Raw genomic sequence first — 26,991 nt, 5'->3', positions numbered from 1 at the left:
CAGAGATTAATTTGCTGGGGCTTTATCAGAGCCTAACTGACCTGAGGAAAGGTAAATACTCAACTTCAGCCATTCTAGCCATCCTGTCCCACCTAAGGGAGAGAGAGGAACTGAGAAGCATGTGTAAAGTTCAGTCTCAATATGGTCTTATTGAGGTATGGTCTTAGTAAAAGACCAAGACCTCAACATAGGACTGTAGAATGCTTCCTTTCCCCCAGCACCTTACCACCATGTAATAAAGGCTTAATGACAGCTCTTCCTTTTACCCGTGTATCTCATGTTGGGCTATCAAGAAAATATTGCGAGATATACTAGAAGGTAAAAGACAGTTTGAAGAGACAGAGAAAGCATCAGAACCCCTCAGCTAGAATAATCAGACTGGAAATTTAAAACAACTGGGATTAGTATGCTAAGGTCTCTAATGAATAAAGAGCAAGTAAGATGTGCAATATAAGCAGAGGGCTAGAAATCCAAGAAAGAAACAAATGCTAGAGATAAAAAACATTGTAACAGAAATGAAGAATACCTTTTAAGGACTTCTTAGTAGACTGGATATGGCTGAGGAAAGAATCTCTGAGCTCTAGGATCTCAGTAGAAACCTCCAGAACTGAAAAACGAAGAGAAAAAGAACCAGAAGAAGAAGAAAAAAAAAAAAAACAGAAAACCTGAACTGTAATATAATATCTAAGAATTGTGGAACAACTACTAAGAGTATAACGTGTAATGGGAATACCAGAAGAGGAGAGAGGAGCAGAAGCAATATCTGACTGAGGATTTCCCCACATTAATGTCAGATACCAATCCACAGATCTAGGAAGCTCAGAAAACACCGAATATGATAAATGCCAGAAGAACTTCACCTACGCCTATCATTTGCAAACTGCAGAAAATCAAAAATAAAGAACAAATACTGAAAGAAGCCAGAGGGAAAAATCCACCATAACTATGAATAGCAAAGATAATAATTACATCCAATCTCTTTTCAGAAACCATGCAAGCAAGAAGAGAGTGTAGTAAAATGTTTAAAGTGCTGAGAGAAAACACCCACCAACATAGGATTTTATACCCTGTGAAATTATCCTTTAAAAATGAAAGAGAAATAAAGACTTTCTCAGACAAAAATTGGCAGAATATGTCATAGACTTGCAAGAAACGTTAAAAGTTCTTCTAGAGAGAAGGAAATGGTAGAGGTCAAAAACTCTGATGTATATAAAGCAAGTGAGAGCATTGAAGAGGGAATGAGTGAAGGTAAAATAAGTTTTATTTTTCTTAATTGATCTAATAGGTAACAGTTTGTTTAAAATAATAACATTGTATTCAATTACATATGCTCATGTATTATAATTACTTATGTGCTCATATATAAGTGAAATGAATCACCATGTAAGAAACAGGAGATAGGGATTAGGATTATCTTGTTATTTAATGGTACTTGTACCACCTGTGAAGTAGTGAAGTGTTATTTGAAAGTGGACTTGGATTAATTGTAAATGAATATTGCAAACTCTAGGACCACCACTAAAGTAAAACAAAAATACAACTAATAGCTAAGAAAAGAGACAAAATGGAATTATTTAAAATGCTCAGTTGGTGGAAGACAAAAATAGGAAAAAAGAAGAAGGGCAACAAATAGCCGTTACAGATATGGTAGATATTAATCCAACTATGTCAGTCATTACTTTCAACATCAGTAGTGTAAATGCACCAATTAATGATAAAGATTGTCATAGTGGATGAAAAAGTAAGACCCAACTATATGGTGTCTACAAGAAACCCACTTTAAATATAAAAATACATATACCTATAAAGTAAATGAGTGGAGAGAGATATACCATGGTGGTGCTAATTGAAAGAAAACAGGAGTAGCTATATTAATTTCAGACGGAGCCAATTTAAAGTTGTTTTATTACGTAAATCCTGAGTTTTAATAAACTTAAGTTTTAAGTTCTAAAACTTACATTTCAATAAAACTTAATATAACTTAAGTTTTGCTGATATTGGGCTCTGTATTCCAGAAATCACAGTGTAAGGGTCAGGAATATGGGAGATGGGTGCAGGTTAGGGAGCATGCAGAGCATTATGGGGATCAGTGTATAGGTTATGAAGGATAACCTTTGAGTTTGGGACTTGTGGGGACAGACATAAATGAAGGGCAGGGCGTAATTAGTCCTGGCTGACTCAAGATAGTGGTGGTGAGGCTGTGCGTGTTTGGAGGTGATCAGCTGTATTGTCTGTGGCTCCCTCTGTCCTTTTCAGCTTGAGATGAAGAGGCCTGAGGCTCATTCTTGACTCCTGCTGGGGAAGAGGTTGTTTTACTCCAAGTATAGGGCTCATTGTTGACTCCTGTTGAATGATAATAGAAAGCCAGTTAAATTTTATTTATTAATTTGATAGCAAATATTGGTTAAACCTTCATCTTGTTATTTGTAACTCTTTATCCAGTATCTTCTCTTTATAGTATTACAAGAGGTAATATTGTAAGACCTTTCTTCAAAACTTGTGAAGTTGTTACTTAAAGGAGCATTATATAATGACATTCTAAACATTATAGTGTAAAGTTTATGAATGCCTTTTTGATAAAGCATGCAGAAGAGTTAAGCCTAAATTAAAATCTGAAATACTTGGGTATAAAAAGAAGTTTTTCCTTGAAGCTTTCTGTATAAAATATACTAGTACTTAGAATTCTAAATCAATGTCTTTGTTTACAGTTATCAGGGAATATCCTAACTAGCTGAATAGTAGAGCTTGAAAAAAATGACAAATAATTTTTCCCCTTAGTTGGTGCTTCCCGTGCTGCTGTTGATGCTGGCTTTGTTCCCAATGACATGCAAGTTGGACAGACAGGAAAAATAGTAGCACCGGTAAGTGTTGCGATAAAATATGCTGTGCCAAATGTTATAGGGATAAGTACTGTATGTATTTGTTGAACAGTGATCTCAGTGATTTATCTTACTCAGTGTTCCTGAGCAGTTAGCCAGTATCATATCATCATGGTGAATATGTCATTTTCACAAGGTCTGTGTAGTTCTTGGTCTCGGTAAAATACCTAGCAGTTCTTAAATCCAGCTTATTTTTCAAGTATTTTAAAGCAGTGGAACATTTTATCAAATTAAGTCATATTATATCAAATAAAACATTGATAAAAGCAGCATTTTATCAACTCAAATTTATAAGTTCACATTGATAGCACTTATTTGCCATAAAGCCTTTAGAGAGTATAAATTCAGTGAGAACAATGGACCTATTTTAATGAACACAGAATTTTGAAATTGGGAGCTGTGAATGACAATTTTAGTCTTACATCTTCCTGAACACCAAGTTTGTTTCTGTATTTTGTCTTATAGTATGAATTCCAGAAAATTCTGTTTTACATAGATAAGTGATACTAGAATATTCTTCAGTTAAGCCTATCTAAAACTTAAAAAGGAACAGCAGGAAATTTTGGTCTCAAAGTTGAATCACTAACAGTTGATAATGACTGTTTATATTTCTTAGGTGATACAGATTTTCAGTGAATAGGAGTCTCAGCCGGTTTAAACTTGTATAGTATGCAGGAAAACATGTTTTTTATATATTTCAAAACAATATGTAGTCTTGTCCATTAAAAAAAAAATCATACATTCCAGTGCTTTATTCTATGAGATATTCATTCACAATTTTAAGATACTGTAGTCAACATTTTCAAGGCTTATTTTTGAAGTTTGTTTTGAAGTATTTGTTCAAGTCTTTTGCCTGTTTAAAACTTGAGTTTTTTATCTTCTCTTTGTAGGAGTTTTTTATATAACCCATATAAAAATTCTTTGTCAGATGTGTGTTGTATTTTTCCCATGCTAGAGCTTCCCATTCATTTTCTTTTGATGAGTGGAGATTCCTAATTTTGATAGTCTAATGTACCAGTCTTTCTTCTTATGGTTAATAATGTTTTGTGTTATTCAACTTACTTGAAGTCAGAAAAGAAGATTTAAAGCTTTAAATACATACTAGAACTACTCATAAATTAAGTCACATCATCATGTGGCCTGTTTGCTTGTCATACTGAATTAGGCTGTGAGAGTGGATTTATTGAGCGGATGAGCTTGAGCCTTCCTTGACATTTAATAAGCTCTAGCACACATGCATATACATATATATTTTAAGAGACAAAGGTCTTGCTATGTTACCTGGGCTGGAGTGCAGGGGTTGGTCACAGGCATGATCATAACACACCACAGCCTCTTAACTCCTAGCCTCAATTAATCCTCCCACCTCAGCCTCTTGAGTGGCTGGGACTACAGGTATGTGCTACCATGCCCGACTGGCACACACATTATTTGTGGAAATCTTTCAATTTTACATGAGTAGACATCTGTAGGCCTGATTTCATAAAAGATCAGCAGACTGACAACCTTCTTAACCAAAAATATGTCTACAAGAAATTCAGGCTGGGCACGGTGGCTCATGCCTGTAATCCCAGCACTTTGGGAAGCTGAGGCGGGCGGATCATGAGGTCAGGAGATTGAGATCATCCTGGCTAACATGGTGAAACCCTGTCTCTACTAAAACTACAAAAAAATTAGCCGGGCGTGGTGGCACGTGCCTGTACTCCCAGCTACTGCGGGGGTTGAAGCAGGAGAGTTGTTTGAACCCAGGAGGCAGAGGTTGCAGTGAGCCGAGATTGTGTCACTGCACTCCAGCCTGGGCGACAAGAGCAAGACTGTGTCCCCCCCCAAAAAAAGAGGAAATTCAAAGATATACACTGAAGTGACAGAGACTTATTTTGACTGACAGAGAGCGTTTGTAGTTATCAAATAGAAGAGTGGCAGGGAGTGGCTGGTGGTATCCTTTCCTATATTGAAAATAAATGGCATACAATCAGCATTATTCAGTATTACTCTTACGGATATAGAACCATTGCAATTTTTTTTCATAAGGAAATGTATTAAATGCTTTGAAGACTTTGACATAAACTGTACAGCCTCCGAGAGAATTTTGATTCATTAACTCGGGTGTGTGTGGGTGTGTGTGTATATGTGTATATACACACACATACACATATATGTGTATGCATATATATGTGCATACATATATACACACATGTATGTACATATATACATATACACACATAATTTATGTATGTACATTTTGTTAAGGATCTGAAACTATTTTTGGAAACTATATCTCAAATTTGCAGAAAACTTACAGAACAAAAAACCTTTATTTTTATGGGCCATTTGAGTAAGTTGCTGTGACCATCCCCAAATAGGTTATATAGCACATTCTCCTAATAACCACAATACAACTTTTTAAATTAGGATATCAACATTGAGACATAATACCATCTAAGCATCAGACCCTGACATTCAGGTTTTGCCTATTATTCCAAAAATGTCCTTTATAGCAAAAGGATATGGTGCAGAGTCACATGTTACATTTTAACTGTCATGTGTCCTTCAATCTTAAATATTAATGGTTCCACAGTCTTCACTTCATGAGGGAACTGTGAAGATTACCAGACAGCTGTTTTATAGAATGTCCCTCAATTTGGATTTGTCTAATGTCTTCAATTTACGTTATATATCTTGAACAGGAATATCACAGAAGTGATACCTCATCCTATCAGATGGTATACAATTTCATTTGGTCTTTCATTAGTGATTTTCACTTTGATTAAGGCAGTATGTGCCAACTTCTCCATGGTAAAGTTACTTTTCCCATTGTAATACATATTTTATATGGAGGTACTTTGAAATGATGTAAATATCCCAGTTTTCCTCAAACTTTTTTTTTTTTTTTTTTTTTTTTTTTTTTTTTTGAGACAGTCTCTCTCTGTTGCCAAGGCTGGAGTGCAGTGGTGTGATCTCGGCTCACTGGAACCTCTGCCTCCAGGGTGCAAATGATTCTCATGTCTCCGCCTCCTGAGTACCTTGGATTACAGGCATGCACCAACCCACCCAACTAATTTTTGTATTTTTAGTAGAGACTGGGTTTTGCCATGTTGGCCAGGCTCGTCTGGAACCCCTGGCCTCAAGTGATCCACCCGCCTCGGCTTCCCAAAGTGCTAGGATTACAGGCGTGAGCCACCATGCCCAGCCATAAACTTTTGATTTATTCATTTATTTATATCAGTATGGACTTATGGTACCTATTTTATTCAATGGGCAAAAATCTATGGTTGTCATTATTATTGATGTACGAATTGTCCCATGTTTGGCTAGTGAGAGGCCCTCTGTGTCTTTCTGACGTGTTTTCATCATTCTTTGAATCTTTTTTTACTTCCTGAAGACAAGATGTTCCAGGCTCATTTTGTATTTTTCCTATCCCATCTCTGGAACCAGTCATTTCTCCAAGGAATCCTGGATCCTTTTGCTGAAGAAAAGTATTTAGAAGCCAATGTCTCAATGCTAGTTACGCTCATTGCTGTTGAGATGTCACTGCTCCCATGACATCTCAGTGAAAAAAGCTAGAGAATGTGTGTGGGCATGTGTATGTCTAGGCAAATATATGCATATATATATTTATATACATATACAAACACATTTACATTTTATTTCTATATGAGTTGTATATGTTGAAAACCGTGAGTGTCCACTGATATCTCCAATTCTGGTCTCATACCACAGGGTTAATTCTGGTTTTCTACCTTTTCCTATTTGTATATGCCTTTCTCCTATGGTGAGAAACCTAAGACACTGCCAGTACTCTACCCTGCACAGACGTCCTTTTTGCCTCACTTGAGCTCCAACACCTGGAACCGAACAGTCTTCCTGTATAGATACACTCCCCACCCTACTTGGACTCTGGCATATCTGTCTAGGTAGCTGTTTCCCAAGGTGGCTGCACAATTTTACACTCATACCAACTATTTATGTGGGTTCTAGTTGCTCCTCATTTTCACCATTTGGTGTTTTATACATTTTGGTGGATGTTATTGGTTCTAATTTGCATTTCCCTGCAATTAATTTAATGCTCATCTAATGATGATGAACACTGTTGTATTTATTGGCCATTTAAACATCTTCCTTATGAAGTGCCTGTTCAAATCTTTTTGCCCCCTTTTTTAATTGAATTGCTTGTTTTCATTATTGAGTTGACATATTTTATATATTCCTTTACAAGTTTCTTGTTAGATATGGGTTTTACAAATATTTTTTCCCAGTCTGTGGCTTACCTATTTATTTTCTTAATGGTATCAAATTGAGGAAATTCCTTTCTGTTTCTAATTTGCTGAGTTTTATGAATGTGTGTTGAATTTTGTCAGATGTTTTCTGCAATTGTTGAGATGATTGGATAGCTTTTTGTTGGGATGATCAGACCCAACACCAGGCCGTGGGGGCTATGAAGTCTGGCAGAGTCAAAGGAATGAGAAAAGACAGGTTAAGAGAGAAAGTGGGAACAGGGGGCCAATGCTAGTATGGAGGCTGCCAAGGCCCCAAGCTCTGGGAGCCCATGCTATTTATTGGTGATCAAACAAAGAAACAGATGGTGAGGATGTAGGGGTTGAAAGGAAGCGATGTATCAAGCGAATGAGCTACAGCTGTGATGGTTTAGCATTTTCTTTGAAACATATGGCTACTTGAGATAATAGGTGTGCTAGAAGCAAGGAGCCAGCAAGTTTAGACAGGTTCCAAAGGCTACAAGGTATTTTAGACCCTGGACCCCAGACATATTCCAAGACTCTTTTATATTATGTCAGATATGCAAGCCCTGCCTTAGCTTCTCTCCCAACACTCAGCTTTTCTCCCAACATGCCCCCCTTTTCTTTTTTGTAAAACCACCACAGCCATCATTGCTTGTTCTTGAGGGTGGCTTTCTTTCCAGTGGCGGCTTCCGCATCTGCAGACTAAAAGGAGACAGCACAAGCACATAATTATTAGAACAAAATCTGCAAGTGTAGAGCTTCCAGTGGCTTTAATCCATTTAAGAGGATTGATTGTAGACAACCCATCAGCTATCATGTTGAAAATATCAGTTGCAGGGAGCAGATTCAAGTGAGCCTGAGAGGCTTCAAAAACCTGCTCTTATAGTTTTACAGTATCGAGGGTGAGATTTTCATCTCTGTCCTCCAGATGGCATGTAAGAGTAACATAACACAACTTTGAATCCAAAAGATCCTCTTTTTGTTTTTGAATTAATTGAGCAAGGCAGTTGCAGGCTGTGCAGCCCTTAATTGCCAGTTGGTGATCCAGCTTCATTTTTTTAGCCCTTATTCAAAATGGAGTTGCTCTGGTTTGAATGCTTCTTGCATATTTCCCCTTTCCCTTTTACAAGGGGACCCTTAATTCTAAGGGTTGCAGAAGGATGGAGGTCTGTCTTCTGTAACTTCTTCATGCTGAATAGGGGCGATGATATTCCTGCCTACCTATTAGGGTCTTTTGTATTTAGGGTAGAGAGGAATTCAGTCAGAAAACATTGGTCCGTTAAGCATCTATTGTACCTCTGAATCCCAGCAAAAGGTAAAAACCCTGGTGCTCCAGCAGTTTCTCAGCTTCCTGTGTGGTTTTCTTGATCTGTCCCATGTTATGGGGGTTGATGTCAGCATGACTCTGGTTGGTCCTTGTTCCATCTTTGTATTCAGATTCAACTGGCTTATGGCTCATACTGGGGAAACCCGGTCCGTGGTTGGGATCCATGGGTCCCTCTAGTCTCCTGTTCCATGGTCATACACATCTTGAGGGCACCCACATGGTGTGTTCATCTCCTGCAAAAATACAAACATGCCCTTACCCCTACGTTAGTAAATCTACTGAAACAGAAGCAAAGGCTTTTTTATTTTTATTTTTATTTTGCTGTAGCTGGGAGGCATGCCATTGCTAAAGCATTTGTAACAGCTTCTGCCTCTTTGGTTAATTACCGTGGGGTAAATGTTACCATTGGTAATGAGAAGAAGGCTTTTTCTGATTAACAGAAGGCATAGAGAAAGCAAATCAAGGCTTATCCTTCTTGTGCAATAGTATAGCAAAAAAAGCAATCCTTAAACCTTCAATTTGCACTGTACAGGTGGGTCCACTAGATGCTGTGGCTCATGATACATCTTCAGATGTTTGGTGGGCACCCATACAGTCACCTGATTGTCACCTGGAGAGACACAAGCAAATCGTCTTCCCCATATAATTATCTTTCCTTTTTCCCAGCTCTTTGTATGTGCATCTCTCCATCCTATATCTTGTCCAGCCTTTTTATTTTCCTTTTGTCCTGTCAGGTGTTGTTCAGCTGCAGTCATGGGTTGATCTTTTTGTAAATTTAAAAACTTTAATGTTAATAAAGCTAAATGCAATTGCATATGTGGTGTCTTATATTCCTGGTCCCTTCCCTTTTACTTTTGTATTTGAGTTTTTAAAGTTGGATTAGCTCTTTAAGCAATGTCAGTTTGAAAAACTTGCTGTTGAGGTCCTGCAAATGAGGATTTTCCAGTACTAGATTCATCAGTAAAAACAGTAATGGCCACTCCAATAGGGGCTTTTTGAATAATAGAAGGCAATATCCAATATGTTAATTATAGAAATTGAAATATCTTAGATTTAGGGTAATGATTATCAAGAATGCCAACTGGCCAAATTAACTTGCCATTCTTGGGAATTAATATAGGTTTGTTGAATTTGTTGTTTTGTTAATGAAACCATAATCTGATTTAGATCATATCCCCTTGGCTTTGTTGTGGGCAGCCTCGCTTGTCCTACTAGCAAAGCAATTTATTTTAAGTACAGAGTGAGCGTTTTGGTTGTATTGTGAGGTAGAAGAAGCCACTCAACCAGATCATCCTGTTGAACTATAAACTCCTGTAGGCAAATGCTTAGTAGGAAAAACTAAAAACTGTAATGGCTGTATCAGATTAATTTGTTCTACTTGTGCTTGCTGAATTTTTTTCCTCAATTAATGGAAGTTTCTCCAATGCTTCTTTGGACAGGGAGCATTTACTGTTAAGGTTAGAATCACCTTGTAAAGTAGAAAAGAGATGAGACATAGCATAGGTAGGAATGCCTAAAGTTGCATGAATCCAATTAATGTCTCCTAATGATTTTTGGAAATCATTTAAGGTTTTTAAATTATCTCTTCAAATTTGAACTTCTTTTTTTTTTTAGACGGAGTCTCGCTTTGTCTCCCAGGCTGGAGTGCAGTGGCGCGATCTCGGCTCACTGCAAGCTCCACCTCCTGGTTTCACACCATTCTCCTGCCTCAGCCTCCTGAGTTGCTGGGACTACAGGCGCCCACCACCACACGTGGCTAATTTTTTTGTATTTTTAGTAGAGATGGGATTTCACTGTGTTAGCCAGGATGGTCTTTATCTCCTGACCTTGTGATCTGCCTGCCTCAGCCTTCCAAAGTGCTGGGATTATAGGCATGAGCCACCGTGCCCGGCCAAATTTGAACTTTTTGAGGCTTAATAGCCCTTTGTTCTACCTTCATTCCTAGATACTGAAAGGCAGTAGAAGTTTGGATTTTACCGGGGGCTATAATTAACCCTGCTACATTTACGGCCTTTTCTGTTTGTAGCACAACATCAATTCTTCCCTAGTTTCAGCTGCACACAAAATATCATCCATGTAATGGATACTATACCATTTTTTAAACTGTTCTCTAACTCGCTTAATAGCTTTGCCAACATAAGTTTGACAGTCGGGCTATTTAACATGCCTTGTGGCAGTACTTCCCAATGGTATCAGTCTGCTGGTTCATTATTATTTATGGCGGGAACAGTAAAAGCAAATTTTTCATAATCTTGGGCAGCTAAAGGAATGGTAAAAAAGCAATCCTTTAGATCTATTGCTATAAGAGGCCAGTATTTTGGAATCATTGTTGGGGAGGGCAGCCCTGGTTGTAGCATGCCCATGGGTTGAATTACAGCATTTAACAGCCCTCAAATCTGTTAGCATTCTCCATTTACCAGATTTTTTCTTAATGACAAATACAAGGGAATTAACGAGGGGAGAAAGTAGTCACTGTATATCCCTTTTGCAATTGTTCCTGCACCAGTTCTTTTAAAGCCTCCAGTTTTTCCTGTTTCAGCCACCATTGCTCCACCCAAACTGGTTTGGCAGTTAGCCAAACAAGAGGAATGGGAGCCAGAGGCTCAACAATGGCTGCTCCTAAAAATGATACCCCAATCCAGTCTGACCTGTTTATCCTTCTGAAGGTTCTGATTGGCTGTTTTTATTTTTTCCTAGTCCTTCTCCCGAGCAATATCCCACATTTTTCATCATTTGTCCACTATTATTACTATATTGATCCATAGGAATAGATATTTCAGCACTGCATTGTTGCAATAAGTCTCTACCCCATAAATTGACAGGAATAGGTGTAATAATAGGTTGGATGGTCCCTGGCCATCCCGACCTTGACATGGTAAAATCAAGGAACTTTGAAAAACTTCTGAGGCAGTCCCTACACCAGTGATACCCATGGAAATCTTTTGTTTAGGCCAGTGTTGGAGCCATTGATTTAAGCAATAATAGAGACATCAGCTCCAGTATTTACTAGTCCTTCAAAATCCTTTCCTGAATAGTTACTATATGAATAGGTCTTTTGTCAGACATTTGATTAACCCAATATAAAGCTTTTCCTGCTGGATTAGTACTACCAAAGCCTCCTATTCTTTTCACTGTGCTGCTGCTTAGTTTTATGTAGGGTAGCAGCAACAACTGAGCAATTCATTCTCCTGGGGAGGCAGACCATGGAGTTGAGGAACTAATAATTAGTTGTATCTCTCTGATATAATCAGAGTCAGTTATTCCCATATGCACAGTGATACCTTTTAAATTTAGACTAGACCTTCCAAGTAATAGACTGTTCCTGAGGGTAAGGGTCTCCTAACTCCCATGGGGACCTTCTTTGGTGGCTCCCCAGGAAGTAAGGAGACAGGAATTGTGCTGGAGAGGTCTACAGGGGACCTGCTGTGGCGGGGGACAATTGTTCTATGGTTTGTAAGGGCGCTGGCTGTGCCAGATATGCCTTGGTTTGTTGTTTCGCAAAAGAGGTTGTCCATCTTTGCAAAATTTAGAATGACACTGATTTGCCCAGTGGTTACCTTTCTTACACTGGGGACATACACCGAGACTTTTCTGTTGGTTGATGGTAGTTGTTTTTCCTTTTGATATCCTTTTCTATGTTCCTGTTTTGTGTGTCCAAATTGCCCACAATTAAACCAAGAGCCTGAGAAACAGGGCATATTCTTTCCTACTTTCAATTCAGCCATAGCCTGAGCTAAAAGAGTAGCCTTATGTAAGTTACCTCCAATGGCATCACAAGCCTTAATATATTCAGCTAAATGAGCCTTCCCTCTCAGGTGTCTAATAACTGTTTGACACTCTGCATTAGCATTATCGTATGCAAGAAGCTGTATTATAACATCCTGAGCTGTTTTATCAATTATGGCTTTATACACAGCCTCTTGGAGCCAAGCAATAAAATCAATATATGGTTTTTTAAGTCCTTGTCAGACAGAACTGAAAGAAGGATATTTTTCTCCTGTAACATTTATCCTTTCCCATGCCCGTAAGCACACAGAGCGCAGCTGAACAATGGCAACATCCTCCATTACTGCTTGATTCTCTAATCTACCCCAATTAAGGGCCAACTCCCATTAACTGTTCAGCGGAAACAGGCACAGGTGGCTGCACTTGTGTGTTTTCCCTTGCCTGAGTTTGAGCTTAGTTAGCCCACCAGGTTTTAAACTGCAAGTACTGGGACAAAGTGAGAACAGATTTTGTTAAAGTATCCCAATCATATGGTATTAACCTATTATCAAGAGCCACATTTTTCAACAAAGTTTGCACAAAAGGAGAGTTCAGTTCATATTGACTAATGGCTTGCTTAAATTCCTTTAAAACTTAAAGGAAAAGTGGCCCAATTAGCTATATTCTGTCCTCTTTGCTGGGTTATAGTAACTGGAAATTGCCATGCTTCAGGGTCTCCCTCAGCTCTAGCTTTTTAAATAGAATTTCGTATAGCACCACCAGTTGCTCCAGGTTTTAATGTTGCAACTATAGGAGCAGTAAGTTTTTCAGCTAATTCATTTTCTTGCCCAGTAAGGGGGAGAGAGGAGGTGGCCATTCACTTAATTCAGCAGGTGGAGCTGACGTGCTAGTAAAACATACTTTTTTAAGTTTTCCTTTCTTTTCTTTAATCTCCTCCAGTTAGCTGTTCCTCACACTCAGAATCTGAAGTTTTTTACACTTGTTGTCCTCTTCCTCATCTGAATCCGCCTCATCATCTGTTTGAAATGGCTCAAGAGCTGCCTTTATTAGCGCCCACTTTGACCAAATGGAAACTGGAGTTTTTGCTCCATCTTTATACGCCTTTTTAAAATCTCTTCCAGTTCTCTCCCATTCATCCAATTCCATAGTCCCTTGTTCCGGAAACCATGGGCAAAACTGTTTTACTGTACTAAAGAGTGATACATTCTGAGTACTAACTTTCACTCTCCTTCGTAATAAATGCCTTAAGAAATTCAAGTAAGCAGAATGTTTGCTTTTACTTTGTCCCATTGTTACCCTGGTTCTTCTGAGCGCTCAGCTTCCCCGCCAAGCTTCTTTCAGTCGTCCTCAGGTGTCCTCTGACGATGTGTCCTCCACTTTGACGTACTCTAGTGTTCCTTCACTGGGATCTTCGTTGCCCCATGTTGGTACCACAAATGTTAGGGTGATCAGACCCAACACCAGGCCGTGGGGGCTGTGAAGTCCGGCGGAGTCAAAGAAATGAGAAAAGACAAGAGAGAAGGTGGGACCAGGGGGCCAATGCTAGTATGGAGGCTGTGAAGGCCCCAAGCTCTGGGAGCCCACACTATTTATTGGTGATCAAAGAAACAGGTGGTAAGGATGTGGGAGTTGAAAGGAAGTGGTGTATCAAGCAAATGAGCTACAGCTGTGATGATGTAGCATTTTCTTTGAAACATATAGCTACTTGAGATAATGGGAGTGCTAGAAGCCAGGAGCCAGCAAGTCTCGACACATTCCAAAGGCCAGGAGGGGTTTTAGACTCTGGACCCTGGACATGTTCCAAGACTCTTTTGTATTATGTCAGACATGCAAGCCCTACCTCAGCTTCTCTCCCAACACTCAGCTTTTCTCCCAACACTTTATTCTGTTAATATGATGAATTATATTGTTTGATTTTCATGTTAAACTACCTTGAATTACTGTGATAAACTGTAGTTCATCATGTTATCCTTTTAATATATAGCTGGTTTTGATTTGCTGATACTGTGTTAAGAATTTTTGAATCTGCCTTTATCAGGATGTGCTGTAATTGTCTTTAAAAAAAAATAACTGGAGTTTTGGTATCAGCATTATGCTAGCTTCATAAAATGGTTGGAAGATGTTTCTTCCTGCTTTATGAATGAGTTTGTGTAAGGTTGGTGTTTTGTTTTTTTCTTAAATGTTTGTTATAATTCATTAGTGCAGCCATATGGGCCTGGCATTTTCTTTCTTGGACCATTTGACAAAGAATGCAGTTCCTTTAATAGATTTGAGGCTATTCAGATTTTCCATTTTATTTTGTGTCAGTTTTGCTAATTGAGCCATTTCTAACACAATTGTCAAATGTGTTAGATGAAGTTGTTTATATTGCCTTTTTTCTTTTATTGTATATAAGATCTGGAGTGATACTTCCTCTTTCATTTCTTATTAGTTTGTGTTTTTCCCTTTTTTGTTTTCCCCTCTTCATTAGTGTAGCTAGGAGTTTATAAAAATTTTAAAAAATGTTTTCAGTGATCCAACTTTCAAAAATAATAGCTTTGGCTGGGCACAGTGGCTCATGCCTATAGTCCCAGCACTTTGGGAGGTGGAGTTTTATTGAAATATAATTTACATACCATACAATGCATAGTGTTTGAAATGTTTAACTCATTGGCTTTTAGGGTGTTCACAGAGTTGTACAATCTTTACCTCAATCAGTTTTAGAATATTTTTTTCATCACCCATGAAAGGAACCCCATACTTATTTTCTTCCTAACTCCCCTAGTCCTAGGCAATTGCTAATCTTTGTCTCTACAGATTTGCCTATTCTAGACATTTTATGTAAATGGAATCATATAATATTTGGTCTTTTGTGACTAATTTCTTTCATTTAGCATGATGTTTTCAAGGTTCATTTATGTCAAAGCACTTCTTTTTACTGTTGAATAATATTCCATTGTATACCACATTTTATTTATCCATTCATCATTTGATGGACATTTGGGTGTTTTTACTTCTTAACTATTATGAATAATGCTGCTATGAACACTTGCGTACAAGTTTTTGTGTGGACTTATGTTTTCATTTCTCTTATGTATATTATACCTAGGAGTGAAATTGCTGGGTCACATGGTAACTCTGTGTTCAACCTTTAGAGGAACTTGTCCAAACCACAGCCCAGGATGGCTTTGAATGTAGCCCAACACAAATTCATAAACTTTCTTAAAACATTATGAGTTTTTTTCTGTTTGTTTTTTGTTTTTTTTTTTTTGCTCATCAGTTATCGTTAGTGTATTTTATGTGTTCCAAGACTACTTCTTCCATGTGGCCCAGGAAAGCCAAAAGATTGGACACCCTGGTTTAGAGGAACTGCCAAACTGTTTTCCAGAGCAACTGTACCAACAATGAATGAACATTTAGCTTTATTTTTTCTGTTGTCTCTTTTTCATTTTATTGATTTTTGCTCTTTATTTTCTTTCTTCTAATTACTTTGGGCTTACCTGGCTTTTAAGGTAGAACTTTACTAATTTTGTATTTGTCTTATTTTAAAATATAAATATTAAAGCTATAAATTTTCCTCACAGTACTTTAGCTGCAGCTCACAGCTTTTGATACAGTTTTATCTTTCTTTTCAAAATATTTTCTAATTTAGAAATGTTTTATTTCTAGATATTTGTGTGTTTTTTCCCAGATGTCTTTCTGTTACTGGTTTCTAATTTAATTTCATTGTGGTCAGAGAACATATTTTATAATAGTTTACTCTTAAAATTTATTGAGACTTATTTTATGATCCAGCATATGCTCTATTTTGGTGAACATACCTTTTGCATTTGAAAAGAACATGTATTCTGTAGTTGTTGGATGTAATCTTCTATAAGTGTTAGGTAACAGGACGAGTCTGGATTGTAGCTTGTTGTACTTAAAGTTTTATTGGAATACAGCCATACTCATTCATACACTACCTTTTTTTTCTTGATGGAGTCTCGCTGTGTCACCCAGGCTGGAGTGCAGTGCTGCGATCTCAGCTCACTGCAACCTCTGCCTCCTGGGTTCAAGCAATTCTCGTGTCTCAGCCTCCTGAGTAGCTGGGACTACGGGTGCACACCACCATGCCTGGCTAATTTTTTGTATTTTAGTAGAGACAGGGTTTCACCATGTTGACCAGGCTGGTCTCAAACTCCTGAACTCAGGCAATCTGGCCACCTCAGCCTCCCAAAGTGCTGGGATTACAGGCATAAGCCAGCACGCCCACCCTCTTTCATATACTTCTTTGTCTATGTCTGCTTTTGCTTTACAAAAGGAAAATTGAGTGGTTAACAACAGAGACTTTATAGCTGACAAAACCAAAAATATTTATTATCTAACCCTTTAGAGATAAAGTTTGCTAACTCCTACTCTGCATCTTTTATGCCCTTACCAAATTTTTTGGTCTAGTTGTTCTGTCACTTACTGGGAGAAGGTATTAAAAACTATGATTGTGGTTTTATCGGTTTCTCACTTTAGTTTTGTCAGTTTTGGCTTGATATATTTTGAAACTCTCATATTGGGACATTCATTCATGATTGATCTATCTTCCTGATAAATTGACTATTTTATTATTATCTAATTTTCCTCTTTATGTTTGGTAGTACTCTGTCTTGAAGTCTACTTTGATTTTAATAAAGACACTTCAGATTTCTTATGCTTACTCGTTGTATAGTGTATCTTCTTCTGTCCTTTTCAGTGTATATCTTTCTTTATATTTAAAATGTGTTTCTTATAGGTATGTATAGTTGAGTCTTGCTTTTTTAATCCATTCTGACCAGCTCTGATTTTTTTGTTTGTTTGTTTGAGAGGGAATTGCGCTCTTGTTGCCCAGGTTGGAGTGCAATGGCATGATCTCGGCTCACCGTAACCTCTACCTCCACCTCCTGGATTCAAGTGATTCTCCTGCTTCAGCCCCCTGAGTAGCTGGGATTACAGGCATGCACCACCACACCCAGTTAATTTTGAATTTTCAGTAGAGGCGGGGTTTCTCCATTTTGGTCAGGCTGGTCTCGAACTCCTGACCTGAGGTGATCCACCCGCCTTGGCCTCCAAAAGTGCTGGAATTATAGGCATGAGCCACCGCGCACAGCCTCAGCTCTGATTTTTCTGCTGGGGCTTTAAGGTCATTTATGTTTTTCTCTGACTGCTTTTAAGAATTTTTCTTTATCACTTGTTAAGCAATTGACTTATACATCTTGTAGTTTCCTTCTTATTTCCTGTTCTTGGGGTTTTTTGTGCTTCTTAGATCTGTAGGGTTTTAATTTTATCAAATTTGCAAATTTTTTGATTATTATTTAATTTAAAAAATCCAAATAGCTTTTCTGCTCCAATTGCACATATATTAGGTCTCCTAAATTGTTCCACAGCTTATCAATGGTCTATTTTTTTCTTATTTTTTTTCTCTTTGTATTTCACTTTGAATAGTTTCTTTTGCTGTATTTTCAAGTCACGAATTTTCTTTTTCTGCAGTGTCTAATTCCTTCCAGTATATTTTTATCACAGACATTATAGCTTTTATCTCCAGAAGTTTGATTTGGACCATTTTATATCTTCCATTTTGCTACCTAACATTTATAATCTTTTCTCTACCTTCTTGGACATCTGGGACATACTTATAATAACTGTTAATATCCCTCTTTACAAATTCTTTCATCCTTGTCATTTGGGGATTTATATCAATTGGCTTTTCTTCTCATTATGGATCATATTTAACTGCATCTTTGCATGCGTTGGTAATTTTTTATTAGATGCCAGACATTGCAAATTCTCCCTTGCTGAATGCTAGATATTTTTGTATTCCCATATATATTTCTTTAAATTTTTAAAATTTCAGATTTTTAAAATTTGTACAAATTTATGGAGTACCTGTGAAATTTTATTACATGTATATAATGTGTGGTGATAAAGTCAGGGTATTTAGGATGTCCATCACCTGAGTGCAGTATATTTTTGTCAACTAACGTCACCCTACTCTGCTGTCAAACACTGGATTTATTCCTTGTGTCTAAATGTGTATTTGTACCCTTTAACCCATCTCTCTTCATCCTCCCCCATGCTCCCACTCACCCTTCCCCATCTCTGTTATCTGGCCTTCTACTCTCTCCCTCCATGCGACCTAATTTTTTAGTTTCCACATATACGTCAAAAGGTGTGATATTTGTCTTTTTGTGCCTGGCTTATTTCACTTAAGATAATGACCTCCAGTTCTATCCCTGTTGCTGCAGCTAACGTGATTTTATTCTTTTTTATGGCTTTGTTCTAGGATGCAGTGGAAGTTATTTAGAAACAGTTTGATCCTTTCAGATTGTGCTTTTAAATATGAACTGTATCCTGGAAACTTGCTTAAGTTGGTAAGCAAGTTAAGAAACTTGCTTAAGTTGACTGGGCTCATCTTGTTTGTTTCTCCTGGTTTTCGGATCTGTGCTGCCTGATATCCAATGTCAGAAAGCAATTGTTTCTTAAGTTTTGTCCAGTGTTTTAGTTACTTCAGGCAAAGGGTACGTTCAATTCCTGTTACTACATCTTGGTTGGAAGTGATCATTCATAATAATTTTTACAGTTGGGTTTAGTTGTCATTTTGCTGTTTGTATCCTGTTAATCCCATCTGTTTTTGTTCGTATACTCACTTTGTTTTGTTCTGTTTCTCCTGTTCTGCCCTATTTTGGACCAGTTATTTTAAATTCTTTTATTGGATTTTTAACTATACCTCTTTGCATTATTTTGTTTTTTAGTTATTTCTATTGGGATTACAACACATTTAACTTTTCACGGTCTACAGAGAGTTAATATTGTACTAATTCGTGTAAAATGTTGGAACCATATGCAATTGATCCTTGAACAACATGGGGGTTAGGGCCAATGACCCACTATGCAGTTGAAAATCTGTGTATAACTTTTGACTGCCCCTAAATTTAACTACTAATAGCTGTTGACCAGAAGCCTTGCCAATAACATAAACAGTTGATTATAACACACATTTTATATGTTATGTATATTATATATTATGTTTTTATAGTAAAATAAGCTAGAGAAAAGAAAATTACTAAGAAGATTATAAGGAAGAGAAAATATATTTACTGTTCATTAAGTGGATGTGGATCATCATAAAGGTCTTCATCCTCGTTGTCTTTATGTTGAGTAAACTGAGGAGGAAGAGGAGTGCTTGGTCTTGCTGTCTCAGGGATGGCAGAGACAGAAGAAAAGCTGCAGATAAGTGGACCTGCCCATTTCAAATCCATGGTCAACTGTGGTTCCATTTATTTCTCACCTTAATGCTCTACTTGTCATCTGCATTATACCTCACAGTACAACGCCGTAATTTTTATGTTAGGCATTCATGTGTATTTTAAAGAAATTAAAATATGAAAAAAGGTACACTTTAATAAAAATTTACTCCCTGCTGGGCATGATGGCTCATGCCTGTAATCCCAGTGCTTTAGAAGGCTGAGGCAGGTAGATTGTTTGAGCCCAAGAGTTAGAGACCAGCCTGGGCAACACAGGGAAACCCTGTCTCTACAAAAAAAATACAAAAATTAGCTAACCATAGTGGTGTGCACCTGTAGTCCCAGCTACTTGGGAGGCTGAGGTGGAGGAATCGCTTGAGCTTGTGAGACAGAGGTTGCAGTGAGCCAAGATTGAGCCACCGCACTCCAGCCTAGGTGCCAGAGTGAGGCTCTGTCTCCCCACCCCCTACCCCCAAAAAAATTACCCCCATATATTTACCATTTCTAGTAGCCTTCGTTCCATCTGAAGACTTGAGTTTCCTTCTTAGGTCATTTCATGTCCTTTATGTTTCGTAGTACTGGTATGATGGTAATGAATTCTATTTTCACCAATCTGAAAAAATATATTTATTATACTTTCATATATATATATATATATATTTTTTTTTTTTTTTTTTTTTTTTTTTTTTGAGGTCTTGCTCTGTCACCCAGGTTGGAGCACAGTGGTGCTATCTTGGCTTACTGCAACCTCCACCTCTCAAGCTCAAGCAGCCCTCCCACCTCAGCCTCCTCAGTAGCTGGGACTTCAGGTGTGTGCCACTACACTTGGCTAATTTTTTGTATTTTTGGTAGAGATGGGATTTTACCATGTTGTCTAGGCTGGTCTCAAACTCCTGAGCTGAAGTGATCCACTCTCCTTGACCTCCCAAAAGTGCAGGGATTATAGGCGTGAGCCACTGCACCTGGCTACACTTGCATTCCTGAAAGTTTTTTTTTTAATATAGCTTGAATCTGGTGCCTACTGGGCCATCCTGACACATCTATTCTTAGGTATAGAATTTCAGGTAGAGTTCCTCCCAGCACTTTGAGTTCCATTGTCTTCTGGTCTTCATTGTTTCTAATGAGAGCTCAGCCATTGTTTGTATTGTTCCTCTGTGTGTTTTTTTGTTGTTGCTTTCAAGATTTTATCTTTATCATAGATCTTTAGAAGTTTGATTGTGGTAGGACAGGTGCGGTACCTCACGCCTGTAATCCCAGCACTTTGGGAGGCCGAGGCAGGCAGATCACGAGGTCAGGAGATCGAGACCGTACTGGCTAACATGGTAAAATCCCATCTCTACCAAAAATACAAAAAATTAGCCAAGTGTAGTGGCACACACCTGAAGTCCCAGCTACTGAGGAGGCTGAGGTGGGAGGGCTGCTTGAACCTGAGAGGTGGAGCTTGCAGTGAGCTGAGATCGCACCACTGCACTCCAGCCTGGGTGACAGAGTGAGACTCCGTCTCCCCACAGAAAGAAAAAAAAAAAGTTTGATTATGATATACCTAGGAGTGTGTCTTTTTGTATTCGTCCTGCTTCAGATAGCAAGCTTCTTAAATCTATAAATGTATGCCTTTTACCACATTTGGGACGTTTTATGTTACTGTTTTTTCTGCTTCATTTTTTTTTTCTCAGTTTTGTTCTGGGACTCTAGTTACACATATTTTAGATATCCTGATGTTCTTTCCCCGATTGCTGGAGTTCTGTTGATTCTATTTCCTGTTTTTTCTCTCTGCTCTATAGCTTGGATCATTTCTTTTGGTCCATTTTCAGGGCCACTGACTCTTGTATTATTTTAATATGCTTTTAAACCTATCCAGGGACTTTCTTATTCTAGGCTTTATATTTGTTAGTTTGAGATTTGCATTTGGTTGTTTTTAAAATTTTTATTTCTCTAATTTCTTATCTATTTGACCATTACAGGTATTTTACTTTACATCCTTGAGTGTAGGTTATAATACCTACTTTAAAATCCTTGTGTACTAATTTCAAAATCTGTATCATTTCAGGACTGGTCTTTTAGGCTCAAATGATCCACCTGTCTTGGCCTCTCACAGTGCTGGGGTTACAGGTTTGAACCACTGCACCTGGCCTGAGTGAATATTTTACCACTTTGTAATATTATGCATTGTTCATTTAGAAAATAAGGGTTTACTGAGTTATGAAGATCTTCCAAATGTTGACATATTTGTCAATATAAAGTCACATTCAGGCCGGGCGTGGTGGCTCAAGCCTGTAATCCCAGCACTTTGGGAGGCCGAGACGGGTGGATCATGAGGTCAGGAGATCGAGACCATCCTGGCTAACACGGTGAAACCACGTCTCTACTAAAAAATACAAAAAACTAGCCGGGTGAGGTGGCGGGCGCCTGTAGTCCCAGCTACTCGGGAGGCTGAGGCAGGAGAATGGCGTGAACCTGGGAGGCGGAGCTTGCAGAGAGCTGAGATCCGGCCACTGCACTGTAGCCTGAGAGACAGAGCGAGACTCTGTCTCAAAAAAAAAAAAAAAAAAAGTCACATTCAGCCCTCCTCCCTGCTCGCTCGCGGGCCGGGCCTGGCATGGTGTGGTGTCACCACAGATGGCACTGAGGCGGAGCATGGGGCGGCCAGGGCTCCCGCTGCTGCTGCCGCCGCTGGGGCTGCCATTGGCAGGTCTGGCTTCTCTGCTGCTGCAGGTCTGGGGCTGCAGGTCCGAAGCTCAACAGAGCCCTGGTGAAGCTGGCAGTGGCTCAGGGGCAGCTGGTGAAGCTCAACTGCAGCGTGGAGGGGATGGAGGAGCCTGACATCCAGCTGGTGAAGGATGGGCCTGTGATCCAGAACTTGGACCAGTTGTACACCCCAGTCAGCAAGCAGCACTGGATCGACTTCCTCAGCCTGAAGTCAGTGGAGCGCTCTGACGCGGCCAGTACTGGTGCCAGGTGGAGAATGGGGGCAAAACCAAGATCTCCCAGCCAATGTGGCTCATGGTAGAAGGTGTGCCACTTTTCGCAGTGGAGCCAAAAGATCTGGCAGTGCCACCCAATGCCCCTTTCCAAATGTCTTGCAAGGCTGTGGGTCCCCCTGAAGCTGTTACCATTGTCTGGTGGAGAGAAACTATCAAGACCGGGAGACCCGCTCCCTCTCCATCTGTTTTAAATGTAACAGGGGTGACCCAGAGCACCCATGTTTTCCTGTGAAGCTCACAACCTAAAATGCCTGGCCTCTTCTCGCATAGCCACTGTTCACCTTCAAGCACTGCCTGCAGCCCCCTTCATCATCACCGTGACAAAGCTTTCCAGCAGCAACATTAGTGTGGCCTGGATGCCAAGTGCTGATGGCTGAGCCCTGCTATAGTCCTGTACAGTTCAGGTAACACAGGCCCCAGGAGGCTGGGAAAGTCCTGGCTGTTGTGGTCCCTGTGGCCCCCTTTACCTGCCTGCTCCGGGAGCTGGTGCCTGCCATCAGCTACAGCCTCAGGGTGCACTGTGCCAATGCCTTGGGGCCCTCTCCCTATGCTGACTGGGTGCCCTTTCAGACCAAGGGTCTGGCCGCAGCCAGCACTCCCCAAAATCCCCATGCCATCTGCACAGATTCAGGCCTCATCTTGGAGTGGGAAGAAGTGATCCCCAAGGGCCCTTTGGAAGGCCCCCTGGGACCCTGTAAACTGTCCTGGGTTCAAGACAGTGGAACCCAGGATGAGCTGACAGTGGAAGGGAGCAGGACCAATTTGACAGGCTGGGATACCCAAAAGAACCTGATCATACGTGTGTGCGTCTCCAGTGCAGTTGGCTGTGGACCGTGGAGTCAGCCACTGGTGGTCTCTTCTCATGACCATGCAGGCCAGCAGGGCCGTCCTCACAGCCGCACATCCTGGGTACCTGTGGTCCTTGGTGTGCTAACGGCCCTGGTGATGGCTGCTGCCCTGGCCCTCATCCTGCTTCGAAAGAGACGGAAAGAGACACGGTTTGGGCAAGGCTTTGACTGTGTCATGGCCCGGGGAGAGCCATCTGTTTACTTCCAGGCAGCCCAGTCCTTCAATTGAGAAAGGCCCGAGTGCATCGAGGCCGCATTGGACAGCTTGAGCATCAACAGTGGACTAAAGGAAAAACAAGGATGTGCTCAGCCCAGAGCAGCAGTTCACCCTGGCCAGATGTTGGGCAAAGGAGAGTGTGGTTCAGTGCGGTAGGTCCAGCTGAAGCAGGAGGATGGCTCCTTTGTGAAAGATGCTGAAAGCTGACGTCATTGCCTGAAGCGACATTGAAGAGTTCCTCAGGGAAGCAGCCTGCATGAAGGAGTTTGACCATCCACACGTGGCCAAACTTGTTGGGGTGAGCCTCTGGAGCAGGGCTAAAGGCTGTCACCCCATCCCCATGGTCATCTTGCCGTTCATGAAGCATGGGGACCTGCACACCTTCCTGCTCACCTCCCAGATTGGGGAGAACCCCTTTACCCTGATCCGGTTCATGGTGGACATTGCCTGCGGCATGGAGTACCTGAGCTCTCGGAACTTCATCCGCTGAGACCTGGCCGCTCGGAATTGCATGCTGGCAGTGGACATGACAGTGTGTGTGGCTGACTTTGGACTCTCCTGGAAGATCTACAGCGGGGACTACTATCGTCAGGGCTGTGCCTCCAAATTGCCTGTCAGGTGGCTGGCCCTGGAGAGCTGTCTGACAACCTGTATACTGTGCACAGTGATGTGTGGGCCTTCAGAGTGACCACGTGGGAGATCATGACACGTGGGCAGACGCCATACGCTGGCATCAAAAACGCTGAGATTTACAACTACCTCATTGGCGGGAACCGCCTGAAACAACTTCCAGAGTGTATGGAGGACTTCTTACACTCCCACTCCATCCAAGCCAAGGGCTGCTTAGGCCTTCAGATGACCTTTTGTATGATCTCATGTACCAGTGCTGGAGTGCTGACCCCAAGCAGCGCCCAAGCTTTACTTGTCTGCGAATGAAACTGGAGAGCATTCTGGGCCAGCTGTCTGTGCTATCCGCCAGCCAGGACCCCTTATACATCAACATCAAGAGAGCCGAGGAGCCCACTGCAGGAGGCAGCCTGGAGCTGCCTGGCGGGGATCAGCCCTATAGTGGAGCTGGGGATGGCAGTGGCATGGGAGCAGTGGGTGGCACTCCCAGTGACTATTGATACATCCTCACCCCTGGAGGACTGGCTGAGCAGCCAGGGCAGGCAGAGCACCAGCCAGAGTCCCCTCAATGAGACACAGAGGCTTTTGCTGCAGCAGCAAGGGCAGCAGCCACACAGTAGCTGTTAGCTCACAGGCAGAGGGCATCGGGACCATTTGGCTGGCTCTGATGGCCTCTATGCTGGCTGCCTAAGCCCTGTCTGACCCCAGCCCAGACATCAAGGTGTGGAAGCTCCTGTGGTAGTCCTCCCAAGCTGTGCTGGGAAGCCTGGACTGACCAAATCACCCAATCCCAGTTCTTCCTGCAACCACTCTGTGGCCAGCCTGATCAGTTTAGGATTTGGCTTGATGGAAGTGGGCCAGTCCTGGTTGTCTGAACCCAGGCAGCTGGCAGGAGCAGGGTGGTTATGTTTCCATGGTTACCATGCGTGTGGATGGCAGTGGGCGGTCCAGGTCCAGCCCTGTGGGCCCTACCGTCCTGCTGAGCTTCCCCTGCTGCTTAAGTGCATGCATTGAGCTGCCTCCAGCCTGGGGGCCCAGCTGTTACCACCTTTGGATTTAAATACCCAGGTTTGCCCCTCCAAGTCACAAAATGATGTCCTTGTAATACTCACTTCTAGGTGAGGGTTGGTAAGGGGTGGGTATCTCAGGTCTGAATCTTTATCACCTTTCTGATTCCACACCCCGCCTAGGCCAGGAAAAGTTGAGGGGAGCATGCTTCCCTGCAACTGACCGGGTCACACAAAGGCATGCTGGAGCACCCAGACTATCAGGTACCGCTCTTCCAAAGGCAGCATGTTGAGCCAGCAAGAGGAAAGGGTGCTGTGAGGCTTGCCCAGGAGCAAGTGAGGCTGGAGAGGAGTTCAGGAGCCCCTCTCCATGCCCACAATCTGAGCACGCTACCAAATCTCAGAATATCCTAAGACTAGCAAAGGCAGCTGTGTCTGAGCCCAACTCTTCTAAATGGTGACCTTTAGTGCCAACTTCCCCTCTAACTGCACAGGCTTTTTTGTCCCAAGTCTCCAGAGAGAAATCAGGCCTAATGAGGAGGAGTTCCTGGAACCTGGACCCCAGCCTTGGTGGGGGAACCTCTGGAATGCATGGGGCGGGTCCTAGCTCTTAGGGACATTTCCAAGCTGTTAGTTGCTGTTTAAAACAAATAAAATTGAAGACTTAAAAAAAAAAAAAGTCACATTCATTAATATAGGCAGGCATCACTTAACAATAGGGATATATTCTGAGAAATGTGTCATTAGACGATTTTGTTATTGTGTGAGCATCATAGAGTGTACTTGCACAAACCTAGATAGTCATAGTCTACTGAACACCTAGGCTATATGGGGTAGCCTATTGCTGCTAGGCTACAAACCTGTATAGTATGTTACTGTACTAAATACTGTAGGCAATTGTAAAATGTTATTTGTGTATCTAAACATAGAAAAGTTAATATGTTGTGCTATGATGTTACGTCTATGACATCACTAAGGCGATAGGAATGTTTCAGATTCTTTATAATTTTATGGGACCACCCTTATATATGCAGTCTACTGTTGACCAAAAAATGTTGTTATGTGGTGCATCACTCATCTTGTTAGAAGAATCTTCAAAGCTCGTAGTCATCGGTACAAGTGTTTTAGAATTCTGATTTTTCACTTAAAAGTTCAAATTTTGTCCTTGATAAGAAATACTTTCAGTTGTTGTTTCAGAATTGATGAGGTCACTTTATTCACAGTTAAGATACCTGCAAAAAATGCAAATGTCTGTCAGATTTTCTTTGAAGTAAAAATTGTGTTTCATGAAAAAAGTACCTGGTTCAGCTTGCAACTCAAACTATTAAACAGGTGCTTTCCCTCGAGACAACCCATTGTGCTTTGGTATTAAGTGGAAGTGTTTTCTACATTCTTCACAGTTTGTCACACAGAATATTAAAGATACATGTACTCCAAGGTCAAGATTTAATAACGTTAATAATTCTTTTTTTTTTTCTTGAGATGGAGTCTCACTCTTATTGCCCAGGCTGGAGTGCAGTGGCACCATCTCAGCTCACTGCAGCCTCCGCCTCCTGGGTTCAAGTGATTCTGGTGCCTCAGCCTCCTGAGTAGCTGGGATTACAGGTGTGAACCACTATGCCCGGCTAATTTTTGTATTTTTAGTGGAGACAAGGTTTCACCATGTTGGCCAGGCTGATCTCAAACTCCTGACCTTATGTGATCCACCTGTCTTGGCCTTCCAGCGTGCTGGGATTACAGGTGTGAGCCACCATGCTTGGCCAAGGTTAATAATTCTTACTGCTTTATCAAGGACCTTAGGTGAAAGTGGCTTTAAAAAAACAAAACAAAACAAACAACTGTGAGTATGTGGCCATGAAGAACGCAGTGAGTTTGGTGCCACTGCCTTGAAACTGCTACTAAGGCAGTGTTA

General features: G+C 40.7%; 1 protein-coding gene and 1 pseudogene across 3 annotated transcripts in view; both read left to right on the top strand.

The window, feature by feature from the left end:
• The window catches only part of ETFA (electron transfer flavoprotein subunit alpha), a 101,921-nt gene that overhangs the window by 34,469 nt on the left and 40,461 nt on the right, over positions 1-26,991 (top strand). For all 3 annotated transcript variants that reach the window (XM_045395841.3, XM_045395840.3, XM_005560150.5), the window contains one exon: positions 2,779-2,861. In XM_045395841.3, the coding sequence (XP_045251776.1) occupies positions 2,779-2,861 (83 nt within the window). The remainder of the gene's footprint in view (positions 1-2,778; positions 2,862-26,991) is intronic.
• Positions 21,891-24,892, top strand: LOC102122939 (tyrosine-protein kinase receptor TYRO3-like; annotated as a pseudogene).

The sequence above is a fragment of the Macaca fascicularis genome, chromosome 7 (genome assembly GCF_037993035.2).
Source record: "Macaca fascicularis isolate 582-1 chromosome 7, T2T-MFA8v1.1".
In the NCBI taxonomy this organism is placed as follows: domain Eukaryota; kingdom Metazoa; phylum Chordata; class Mammalia; order Primates; family Cercopithecidae; genus Macaca; species Macaca fascicularis.
Note: the sequence above shows the minus strand (reverse complement) of the source record. Positions and strands in the feature narration are given on the sequence as shown.